Here is a 12752-nt window from a genome sequence, read left to right as displayed (position 1 = left end):
CATTGTGTCTGCTTCTGTTTGTGGTTCTTTTCTGCAATAAACATCTATGTCAGTAACACCAGTCTTTGTTCTCATAGCAAGATTGAATGCAAAGGATTTTGTTCTTGTAACACTGAATTTTTATATTGCTTTAGTCAATCTTCCTGAATTATGTAGAAGATGCGTCTCTTCATTTGCTGTGTAACTAATCCCCTCCTCCCACCTTTTGTACAGGTGATTCATGTTCAGAAAGTGCTCTACAGATAATTACCATGGCTGGCCACAGTCCAGATTTTCCTGGTGGTATGCAGCCAATTCCTGAAGATGTCTACAGAATGAATTTGGCCAAAGGAGTTTCAATGTCTTTGCCATCATCACCTTTACTGCCTCGTCATGCCTATTTAATGCAGTCAAGAGCAAGCAAAAAATCTCCAGGTAACTTCACGAATATTCTTTTCAAATCTTGCTGTAAAATTATACTTGGTTAACAAAGTAACTTCCAAGTGGTCTTTCTAAACCACTTAACACATTCCTTTCTAGATGCCAGATGCTATGATTTTGGTTTGCTTGCTATCCTGATCCCTGCATTGCTAATAATATTTTATAGGAACCACTTTAGGTTTCAGCATACAGCATTACAGATGGATTGCCTTATTGTCAGAAATATGCCTTGATCCCCATTCCTCTTGCCATATGCAGTAGTTGGAGACTATTATTTTCATTTGGGGGAAGGTGAAGAATATGCGTGGAGTCAGTGAGAAGGAGCTTTATATATTGATTACAATTCTGGGGAAACATGACATCTGTGGAGCATCAGTTGTCTGTGAAGCCTTTTTAGTTTTATTGTGTTTTCATTCTGAAAATATTCTCTGTCTAAATTTGGCTTACGTTAATTTCCTAACCCAAATATAATATGGTATGGAAAGGGGGGGAAATGCTGTTGAAGATGCCATCCTGAAAATTTTGTTTTGGCAACAAGTGAATGTAACTGTGTGTATCATGCTAAGTAAGGTGTGGTCACTGGCTTCCTTTTTATCAGCCTGCTGAACTCATTCCAGCATGCTAACATTGCTTTGACTTTACCAGACCAGGGGGTCTGAGCATTTTGTGAAGTTTATCAAGTTCTTGTTTTCTGTAAAGAGAAAAAACAGTTTGGTATTTTGAAATAAGAATTCTTTTTTCAATGCAATGAAGTAGGTAGTGTCTCTTCCAAAGTAGAGAGAAACATTCATAGATGATGCAGTAGCTGATCCCCCCCCCCCAAAAAAAGTGTGTATTTTCCTCCATAATTTAAATATTTACCCCTTCCTGCAAGCATCAGCTTTGACAGATTTCATGCTAAAATAAATATCATCACCTGATCTTTTAGCTTTAAAATGTTTCCCCCCTTTCTGATTTAATATATCATAAAATGCCAAGCAGCAGTTTATTTTGGATGACCTTGTGTAACCTGCTTGTACTTGCCTAGCCTTTCAAACATCTTTTTTTCATTTTTGGTGGATTATATTTCAACTACTGCTAACATTTTCATTTCCAAGTTCAATTACCTTCTCTAAAATGATCACAACCTCTTTGGATAGTTGTAACGATTTGGCCTTATTTGACTCCTGAACGTAATCTCAAGCATACTTCCAATACCTTGGAATTGCCAGGAAGTCTGCAGTGTCTGAATCTGTCCACATGTTCAGTCAGAATCAGCTGGAAGTGTTTGACAGGTTAAGTTAATTATTATATAGTGCAGGCATTTCCTTTTTATTTATCTGATTGTATTTAATCAGCCCACTTATACAAGCTCTGTATCATGAAGAACTTTCTTTTTCTGATTTTTAAACAGTGAAAGGACTGAGAGGCTAAAACTGCCAACAAGGTGGAACAGGGACATAATTTTTATATTTGGTTCTTTGTTTTGATTCCTGCTTTTATTGTCAGATACTGAGAAGGGTAAAAATTTCCTAGTTACAGCTTTATAGGATCTCTCTCTCTCTCTCTCTCTCGTATTTAAAATAGGCCACCTTTGAAGTAAAAGGTCTCTTGATGTAAAAAACAACAACAACAACACACACACACACAGATCAGATATTTGCTCCTGTTTGGCTTCTTTTTTCTGATTAGGTAAACAATCCAGAAATGGGAAAGCTTTGCATGAAATATGAATCTGGAATGAGGACTGGATGCTCAAGTAAGCTGAGATTTGTAGGCCAACAACAAGCCCTGGTGTAAAGGTGATTTGTGATCTTAACTTGTGTAGCTGCATTTAACCCTGAGTTTAAACATCAAAAACAGCTGCCTCCTTCCTGGTTTGTTTAACTGCTCATGAAGAAAGAGCAAAGTGTCTGAGTGCACCATAGCAATAGCAAGCAATAGCAAGTACATTTCTATACCGCTTATCAGTGCACTTAAGCACTCCCTAAGCGGTTTACAAAGTGTAAGCTAATTGCCCCCAACAATCTGGGTACTCATTTTAGCAACCTTGGAAGGATGCAAACCTGAGTTGAGCTTGAGCCTTTTCACTGATATTGAACTCACAACCTTATGGTTTGTGGGTGAGTGGCTGCAGTACAAGCATTTAACCACTATGCTACCAGGGCACCAGCATGGGACATGTTCACAATGTGGTTTATTAAATATTCCAGGAGTTGTGGCTTATTATTATGTGTAAATTCAGGCCATAGGTTTGGAAGTGACCCCCACAGAAAATATATTTTATAATGGTTGGTTTCAAACTCTGAATGGTAGCTGCTTCAGGCTTTTGCTGTTATTTTTGTTCATGCTGTGTGATTGACAAGAAATTGATTAGTTTTTTGTGGCTATGTGATTGTATTCTGGAAGAATTTATTCCTGATGTTTCACTTGCATCTGTGGCTGGCATCTTCAGAGGATGGTGGCATGGAGGTCTGTGGAGTATATATACTATGTGACCCTTGGTTGAGAGGAAGTGATTTTGATGGTAATTTGTATGTTGGTCTGTTGGTAAATGGCAAGGCCTCTGGGTGAAGGATATGCAAGGAGGATTTGTGTTTATTTAATTAGTGATCCATTGTCTGGCCCTGGGTGATGTTCATTGGCATGTGCCGAGTCTTGATTTTGATGTTTTTCAGGACCAGTAGCCAAACTTTGTTTACTTTGAGGGTTTCTTCTTTCCTGTTGAAGTTGTCTAGGTGTTTGTAGATCTCAATGGCTTCCCTGTGCATTTTGACCTGAGAGTTGTTGGCATGGTCCAGAATTTTGTTGTTTTCAAATAGCATTTTACGCCCAGATTGGTTTATAACGTGTTCTGCTACTGCTGATTTTTCTGGCTGAACCAGTCTGCAGTGTCTCTTGTGTTCCTTGATTTGCATTCGAACACTGTGTTTGGTGGTCCATATGTAGACTTGTTCACAGCTGCACGGTATGCGGTAAACTCCTATGACCATGAGAGGGTCTCTCCTATCCCTTGCTGAGCACAGCATTTGCTGGATTTTCTTGGTTGGTCTGTGTTTCCTCATAAATTTAACTATTCTGTCAGTGATTCCTTTGATGTATAGTAAAAATACCTTCCCTTTGGACAGTTGTTTTTCTTCACTTCTGTGGTTTTTTTCTGGGTCTGGCAGCTCTTCTGTTGTCTGAGCTGGAGTAACCATTAGCCTGTAGAGTCCAGTTTAGGTGCTTCAGTTCATCTTCCAGGAAGTGGGGTTCGCAGATCCTTTTGGCCTGGTCTACCAGTGTTTTTATTGTGCTTCTTTTTTGTCCTGGGTGATGGTTGGAGTACTTGTGTAGGTGTCTGTCCATGTGTGTAGGTTTTCTGTATACTATGTGGCCCAATCATTGGTTCAGTTTGAAGATGAACAGGACATCAAAAATGTCAGTGTTCCTTCCTTTTCTTTTTCCATCGTGAATGGGATGTTCAGGTGGATGCTGGCCGTGAAAGCCTTCGGCTCCACAATTAAATGTGTATCCACATATTTCCTGCAGGATTATGGTGATGTGTAAAATATTTGTTCAAACTTAGATGGTTTGAAAATTCTTCTTTTTTGTGAAAAATGTTTGGATGGGCCCACTACTGTTGACAAGAATGGGGAGAGGGAGAGAGAAGGTACAAGTTTCTAAATATAGTAATTTGTGAGACAACATAGTGAGAAGAAGGGAGTCAAAAGCAGGACAAGTTGATCTTCAAAGACAGGAGGGTTGGAAAAGTGATAGGAAGGGATTAGGAAGAGAAAGGGGTGAGGTCTGAAAGGTTGGAGGAAAGGATGGGGCAGGGTTGATTAATAGCAGAGGGGAATGGATAGCTGGGGATAGAGGAGCAACTGCGGGAAGAGCAAACACACTCCTTTCTCTCGTTAAAGTAGTTAAATTCTTATCACCACCACAATTCCCAGCCCTTTTCAGATTCCAAATTCTAAACATATTTTTTTCTCCTTGATTGTCAACAGTGTAGATAGGTATACACTGTCAGCTGTATGGGTATGCAATGTTGATGGACAATGAACACATCTTCTAAAGAGGATGAAAGGATGTTACTAATATTTAATATCTCTGTTTTAGCACGCCTCTTGAAAAAATGTTTTCTGACTCTTGAAAAGTAGGTCTGTCATAGCTTTAGTGAAATCAGATCCCACCAACCAGTTTTCATAAATCCGTTAAATGCTGTTATGCTGGTATGTGAAACAGTTTGTGTATTGGATTAATTCCAGTGTCCTCTATTGTCAGTGTAAGTCTTCTGTGTTTTCAAAAGCAACTTAATTTAAATTAAAAAGTGACAGCCCCTTACCTCTCTTTTCTATTGGAGTGTAGAAAAAGGCGTATTTACAAATCACCATAGTCTTGGTTTGTTTTTCTTTTTAATCCTGTATTGATTTGGATAAGACACCACATCATACAGTTTGTATTTTTATTAATCCATTTTAAAACTCTGTCAGATATTTCATTTTAAAATGAGGTGGAATATTCAATTATTATTATTATTATTATTATTAACCTTTATTTATGAAGCGCTGTAAATTTACACAGCGCTGTACATACAGTCTGTTTAATAAGACGGTTCCCTGCCCTCAGGCTTACAATCTAAAAAGGATATTTTCGGGGAATAATAATCTTTATTAAGTTTTACATAATCACTATATACAAATAAAATTTCCATAAATATATATATATATGCTTGATTCTTCATTTTTATCTTGTTTCACTTCCTGTCTTCAACAGAATTTCTTTGGGTTCTTCTTGAATCCAACTGTTTCTTGCCCAGTTTCCAATACAATAATAGAAAGAATGAAAAGTAAATACCAAAATTAACATCCATCAATCTCTTTCCCTTTCTAATTGTACTCCTACCTGTATTCTCCACAATCTATTTTCATAAACATCTCATAACCTTGATCTCCTTCTACATATATTTTCACAATTCTGGTCTTCACATATCTCCTCTATTTACTTTATGTATTTACTGCAAACCAGCCTTTGTCTAAACACCATCTTTTCTCTAGGAATGTCATTATTTGTGTCCATTCATTTTCAGTCCTATCTCTTTTCCTATCCTCTATAACACATGAGAGTATATCAAGTTTCCTTATTTCATTTAATTTCCATAGCCATTCATCTACCCTCAGTTTCTCCCTTGATTTCCACTATTTAGCTATAATCAATCTCGCTAATGTTATCATGTATAGGAAGATTCTCCACAATCTACTCTCATCCTCTTTCTTTAAAAAAAAAGTCATATTTAGTAAATATATTTCTGGCTTCTTCTTATAACTTATTCCAAATATTTGTTGTATTATACCATGTATCTCATCCCAATATTCTTTCACCTTTTCACACTTCCACCACATATGTACCATTGATCCTTTTTCTTTTTGACAGTTCCAACATTTATCTGATTCCGATTTCAACATTTTTTTTAATCTGGCAGGTGTATAATACCATCTATTGCTTATCTTCAAAAAGTTTTACTTTAAATCTTGACATTTTGTAAAGGATTTTGTTCTGGACCAAGCTTTTTCCCAAGCTTCTAAAGGTATTTCCAAGTGTATTACATTTGTATTAGACCAGGATCTTCTGTTATTTATTTGACACGTTTACACAAAGAGTAAGCCTTCAGTCAACCTTGAACATTTCTTTTGGTCATTTCCTTCTCCTGAAAATGTACTCCATGTTCTGGGCTTGATTTGGACTGGAAGAGCTGTTTGCTGATTTAGCCGATGTTGTGTTCACACCCCCTCTCATCCCAGAAGTGCTGTAATGAAATAATATTTGCTTTTATTTGAGTGTTGTTCAGTGTTGCAATGAAATGAGATAAGAGGGATCTAACCAGCATTTTAACTAGAGTATTATAGTTCCTATCTATGCAAACACATACTCCAGAATAGGTTTCCTTCAGTAAACAGCATTTAGGGCAATTAGGAACTGTTCAAAGATATGTAATTAATTTTATTAGGATATGCTTTTACAGTTTATAAGACCTTATCTGTCAAGGTCTTTGGATTTGCATTATTAAGCATCATTCTGAAATACCTCATATGTGTGCATGGCTTTCTGACTTTTTAGTTTCAATTATTTATATCTGTGTTTTGAAAAATTAATATTAATGGTTTTTTAAACATTCATACATTCTTTTCTATGTCACAGTCTTCTAGAAGGCTTACAGACCAAAATAAAATGTTGGATAAAATCCACATAAATTAACTGTTAATTTAAAACATATACAGGATAGAACCAATACAGTTCTAAAATTGCAGAAAATATTGCGGCTGGCATCCTGTTGATGACCTGTTGCTATGTGCCTTCAAATGGTGAGCCTAAGGATAACCTGTCATGGGGTTTTCTTGGCTGTTTCAGAGGGGGTTTGCCATTGTCATCCTCTGAAGTTGAGAGAGTGTGACTTGCTCAAGGTTACTCCGTGGATTTTTTGGCCAAGCCTTCACATCTCTCACCAGGATTCAAACCCTGATCTCCAGAGTCCTAGTCCAATGCTCAAACAATTACACCACACTGCCGCTTAGGTTAGTAATTTAGGATGGCATCAATCCAACACATGTCATCATAAATCACTTATTTGACTGTTGCAGAGACTGGAAAACCTCTTCTTTTCTTAAACAATGATCACCTCCCCCCACACCTTTGTTTTAGCTGCTACATCCTCCCCTCCAATATGGCCATTTGCTGGTGGACTGGCGATGGAGAATCATCCAACTATGTGCCTATAGGTTGACAGAGAGTGACATCATCATCCAGGACTTCCTGGAGGTTGACATGGTTGCTGTGCATCCTGCTTACAGTAACATGGTTGGACACTTCTCTGCCACTTCCTCCCTCCAGTGGCCAGTAGATAGTCATCTTGGAGGATATCCATGTTTGTGTGTGTGTCCATGCAACAGCTAAAAGGGCGATAACAGAGAACATGGGACTTACTTTTGCTATGATGGGACTTTGTATCCTGCTTTCTGATGCAGAATCTCTGTGTTCATTAGTCATCAAAAATTAAAATAGCATGATCCTTGGTACCTAAAGATATAGTGTCTGTTTATACTGGATATTCATTAATCCGACTGCTACAATCAAAGCCTTACCCTCTGTGATGTCCTGCCAGGACTATTTGAATCTTCCCCTGCATTTTCTTTCATGTTGGTTCAGGCCATAGAATATTTTAGTGTAGGAAAGTTCATTGTATTAGTTGTGGGAGGAGCTGTAGGATCCCCTGCATTTTTCCAGGTTTGGTTTGCCCTTTCCCAGCATGCTCTGCCTTAGCTAGAGGCTCTTTAGTTTGGAGCAGTCTTTGCTGTGAGCTGGCAGAGAGCTGTCTTTTGGTGGCAAACAGGCCCAGACAGCCGGAAAGGGCATTTCTTACATGTTAGCCTTTTTAGTTACCAAGAATGTTAGCCAAATCAGTTACCAGGTACTAGTTAGCCAATTTAGTTACCTACATCAAGTCAAAGAATTCAGGAGCTGAAAGACCCTGCACCAGCTCCATTGAGTGAGGAGATAAACCCAGAGAGATGACATCCTGAAGATTGCTGAAACTGTAAAGTATCTTTTATCTAGAGCTGGGGAGGAGAAAACTCTTTATTTGTTCTTTAAATTAAACTTCCCCCTTTTTGAACTTTACACTCAGCTTCAGAGCCTTTTTGGGTAGAAGAGTTTGATCTCACCAGGGTACCAGCGTTGCACACCCAAATCTGCCATCATCTTTAGTTGGGTGTGTCTTCACACCCTCATAGCCATCTATTTAACCTCCAAAGGTCAGGATCCATGGAACTTCACCACTGTGTTTTCAAACCTAAAAACATTCATAAAATAATACATCATATATTCATCCCTCTTTGTATTTGTGTGTTTTATGGACTCTGTTGTTGTTAACTGCTTTAGCGTCAATCTCAACCCATGGCAACCCTATGGATGAGACATCTCCAGCCCCCTCCCCCCGTCCTCTACTGCTCTCCCCAGCTCCTGCAAACTCATATTTGTGGTCTCGTTAATAAAGTCCATCCATCGGCATTCACCCTTCCTTTCTTTCTATTCTACTCCACCTTTCCTAACATTATTGTATTTTACAACTGTTTTGTCCCAAGAGCAATACTATGGACTTTGGGTGTAGTAAGGCCTCTGGCTCTCGGGATCACAGCCAGAACAAAAGACTTGTCCACAAATTTCTTAAGTTTCAAAAGCTTTACTGATTATAAACACAAACATGAAACTGATCTCCTTTTTCTTAATAGTCCTTCCTAAATACAGTACAGTACCTTGCTCTCTCTTCTTGGTGGATTCTATGGGGCTTTCTACACGGACATTTGGGACGTCCTCCGGACGTCCCATTTTAAAAAAGGGGCGTCTCTTTTAGACGCCCCATGGTCTAGTACGGACTCCGTCCGTACAAGATGGCGGCGCCCCTTCTACATGGGCGCCGCCATCTTTACGCATCGGACGCACAGCGTCCAGACGCGTCGCGCCGCTGCTGACGTAGCGAGCGCGCCCCTGGCGCCTCGCTACGTCGCAAACGCGACGCAAAAAGAAGCTCCATTTTGGAGCTTCTTTTTTCGGTCCGCGCGGGAGTCGGGCCGTTTGAAGGCTCCGGCTCCCCCGCGGACCTTCTGGCGGCGGTGCCAGACCGCTGCAAAGCGGCGGTCTGTACCCCGCCTATCTTTCTTCTTCTGAGGACTATCTTTCTTCTTTTGTGGACTTATCTTTTTGTCAAAGGAAAATACTCTCTCCAGGTCTGACTTGGCTGAAATCTTACTACACACAGAAACTAACTAGAGGGAGACAGCATAAGACCCTGGGATTTCCCACAATCCTTGCCTTTCTTAAAGCTGTAGATCTCTATTTCTCCTTCTAAACTAATACATAGAAAACCTATTATAATCTTAACTAAATACATGTCTCAAGAGCATCAAAGATGCTCTGGAGGCATGACAACTATTCTTGCCTTCTCATGATGTGTCCAAAGTATGACAGCCTAAGTCTTGTCAGCTTGGCTTCTACGGATATTTCTGGCTTGATCTGCTCTGGGACCTATTTGTTTGTCTTTTTGGTTGTCCATGGAATCCTCAGCACTCTTCTCCAGCATCACATCTCAAATGAATTGATGTCCCTCCTATCTTCCTTCTTGACTGTCCAGCTCTCACATCTATACATGGTAATTGGGAATACAGTGGCTCGTATGATTCTGACTTTTGTTCTGATTTGTATGTCTTTGCATTTTAGGATCTTCTCTAGTTCTTTCATAGCCACCCTCCCCATTCTTAATCTTCTTCTGATTTCCTGGCTGCAGTCCCCATTCTGATCAATGTTTGATCCCAGATTTGAGAACTCTTACTAGTTATACTTCCTCATTGTCTAGTTTGAAAGTGTTTAAGTTCTCTGTGGTCATTATTTTTGTTTTCTTTATGTTCTGTTTCAGAGGTTTCTAGCCATCATAATATAATTGTTGTTTGCTTTCAGACAAAATCTGAAAAGTCTAAAAATTATGGACCAATTCCTTAAAAGACCAGTTTAAATATGAAATGTAATAGTATCAGGGAATACCTTCCACACACTCTGTTGAGAAATCCATGGGAGTTACAGTGTGCTAATCTTCTTACATTTTTGTTGTGTGTCTGTATATGTCCTTGAGAATGCTTGTAATTGGTTTTAAAATAGAAAGCCAAAAAAAGTGACTTCAGTATCAAGTATCCCCTATTTCTGCAGCCATAAAAATATGCAAAGGGAAGCTGTGCAACTTCAAACAATGGAATTATTTTCCATTTTGATACTTTTATTTCACCCTCTCTTGTTTTATTAATCTAATCCTGATTCAGAATTGTTGTCCATTATTGTGCTAGTTTACCGTGTCTAATTATAGTATTGCTTGCAGTAAAGAGGCCAGGAACTATTGTCTCTTGAAAGGATATGGTTTGTGTTTTACATGGAATGCATTTTAGAGCTCATTTTAATCAGGCCTTGCTGCTGCTTGTATTTACATCCAAATAAGTATTAAAGTAGCACCCTCTACTGGCATTTTGTACTTATATCTTTTATTTATTTAGCCCAATTTCTTTCTGAAGCTAAAATGCTAATATTTAAATTTCAGAAGAATGATTTCGTGTTTCAGGAGGAAATACAGTGGATAATGGCCATTTGTGGAATGTGCCCTGCAGTGAACAACTGCCAATACACAGTTAAAGTTAAAAATGTTTAAATTCAAACAGTCATTGTTGTTACAGTAAGAGGGTTGGAAAATAGTAGTAATAGTTAGACTTTTTTTTTAAATGAATAATTTGTTTAAAAAGTCATTTTTAAAGTCACCTTAGTTTTAATTGCTGCCTCCTTTTTAATATAGATATATTTGTTTGATTTGTATCATTCCTTTGTCCCATAAATGGGATACATGGAAACGTAGCAATAAAATATTATGAATGTCGTTTATTGCTTAGTCTAAAGATTATTGCAAATCAATAAAATACCAAAAATCCTTCTGGAAAATATTTTTTACTTAGTCCATCAGGGATTCAGCCTGTGATGGATGGGGTTACACGCCACCTTGAAATTGCACATTGGCAGCTTGGGCATACTCTTGGACTCTCGATTGAGCCTAAATGCCCAGGTTTCAGCAGTGTGATACACAGTTAAAACTAGTCTGCCAGCTGTGATCATTTGTTGAGAGCTGACCACAGTAACACATGCCTTGAATATATCCAAGTTGGATTACTGTATTGTGTTCTACGTGGGGTTGCCATTGGAAACTGTTCAGAAACTTCAGTAGGTCCAAAATGCAGCTAGATTGTTGACCTGGGTTTTTTTCAGGGAACATGAACACAGCCACCCTTTCAAACAGCTTCCCTGACTGCCAGTCCATATCTGGGCAGAATTCAAAGTGCTTTAAAGCTCTGTATGGCTTAGATCCACACTATCTGGAAGACCAGTTTCTCCTACTTCAGGCTTTCCAGCTTCTAAGATTTTGAGGGAAGGCTTCCTCTTGGTTCCACCACCATCACAGAAACATTTGGTGACATCCTGGGAGGGAGCCTTATCAGTAGCTGTTTCCCGGATTGTGGAATTCCCACCTGCGGGAGGTTTATTAGTCCCTCTTTCCTTTCCTTTTGCTGGCACCATAGACCTTTATATTCAGGCAGATGTTTGGCTGAAAATCTATGTAACAGAAAGCGTTTGTGGTAGGGTTTTTATCATCATCATCATTGATTTTATATTGTTTTAATCCTTTAAATGAGTTGTACTGTTAGGTGATTCTTTAAAAACTTTTGCATAATGTTTTAACAGTACAGTATCTTGCTTTTAAAATGCTGTAGGCTACCTTGGGTTCTGCATAAGGTGAAAGATAGAATACTAAAGAGATGAATAAATACATAAAACATATTCAATTTTCAAAGTTTCACAACATTTTTAAAAAACAAGACACAACTAAACTATTTGTGCTTATAATTATTTCTGTAATGCAGGGAACTTCCGGAAAGTATACTAGTATGCTACCTCCACTTTTTCTGTATGGATTTTATTTTTTTTTTAATTTAAATTTTATTGATTAAAAAAAGAAAAAAGAAAGAAAAAAAATAACATAGCATACAAAGACATAGACATATAATCATAAAACCATAAACATTGTCATACATCCCCTCTACAAAGCATCAAATATATATCTGTTACTTTAATGATCCTTAACTCAGAGAAGTTCCTCAATCGGGTCAACACTATCACCCATCTCTCTCCAACCTTTCTTACCCTCTTTCAAAACAGCTACCTGCTCTATGACCTTTCTAAGATATAAATCGACCACTCTTCCCTTAAACTTTCTTTATCCCTTAATTCTGCCTCTGCCGTCCCTATTTCCTGTTCTTCTTCCTCCTATTTTCTATCTTTCTTCCATCATCAACATTCTTAACTTATCTCTTACTCACCAATCTTACCTACTCCAACCTTCTTCACATTATTTCTGTATGGATTTTATGATCAGTTGCTTCAGTTAAAAGCAAGTTTTAAAAAGTAATTTATTTATTCAGGATCCAGAAAATCCCTATCTCTGCTGTTCATTAATCAAGAAGCTTGACTACAGTAGCAATGCAGGTGTTCACATTTTTGGCTCTTCTAGGTGAATGAATGCCCTTCAGAAAGCAAAACCATAGAAGGCTATCATCCAGAAAATGCTATATGAACATATTTACTCTACCATTACATGTGAATTACTATACGAATTACTATATGGTAAAGATCCACAGGGGGTTTTGTACATTATTTATAGGTAATATACATGTTGAATGTTGCATGTGAATAATGTTATATCTCTTTGAGGGAGAGAACAACAATCATGT

General features: G+C 38.1%; 1 protein-coding gene across 5 annotated transcripts in view; it reads left to right on the top strand.

Moving 5' to 3' along the window:
- Positions 1-12752, top strand: part of TANC1 (tetratricopeptide repeat, ankyrin repeat and coiled-coil containing 1) — a 178805-nt gene that overhangs the window by 86511 nt on the left and 79542 nt on the right. For 4 of the 5 annotated variants that reach the window (XM_089519957.1, XM_089519958.1, XM_089519956.1 and 1 more), the window contains exon 3: positions 214-414. The exons of the other annotated variant lie outside the window; for it this stretch is intronic. In XM_089519957.1, coding sequence (XP_089376083.1) covers positions 214-414 — 201 coding nt within the window. The remainder of the gene's footprint in view (positions 1-213; positions 415-12752) is intronic. 5 annotated transcript variants of the gene reach the window in all.

The sequence above is a fragment of the Sceloporus occidentalis genome, unplaced genomic scaffold, assembly GCF_023333645.1.
Source record: "Sceloporus occidentalis isolate IW3139 unplaced genomic scaffold, rSceOcc1.0.p SCAF_4, whole genome shotgun sequence".
NCBI classification, from domain to species: domain Eukaryota; kingdom Metazoa; phylum Chordata; class Lepidosauria; order Squamata; family Phrynosomatidae; genus Sceloporus; species Sceloporus occidentalis.
This window is presented reverse-complemented; position numbering and strand designations above follow the sequence as displayed.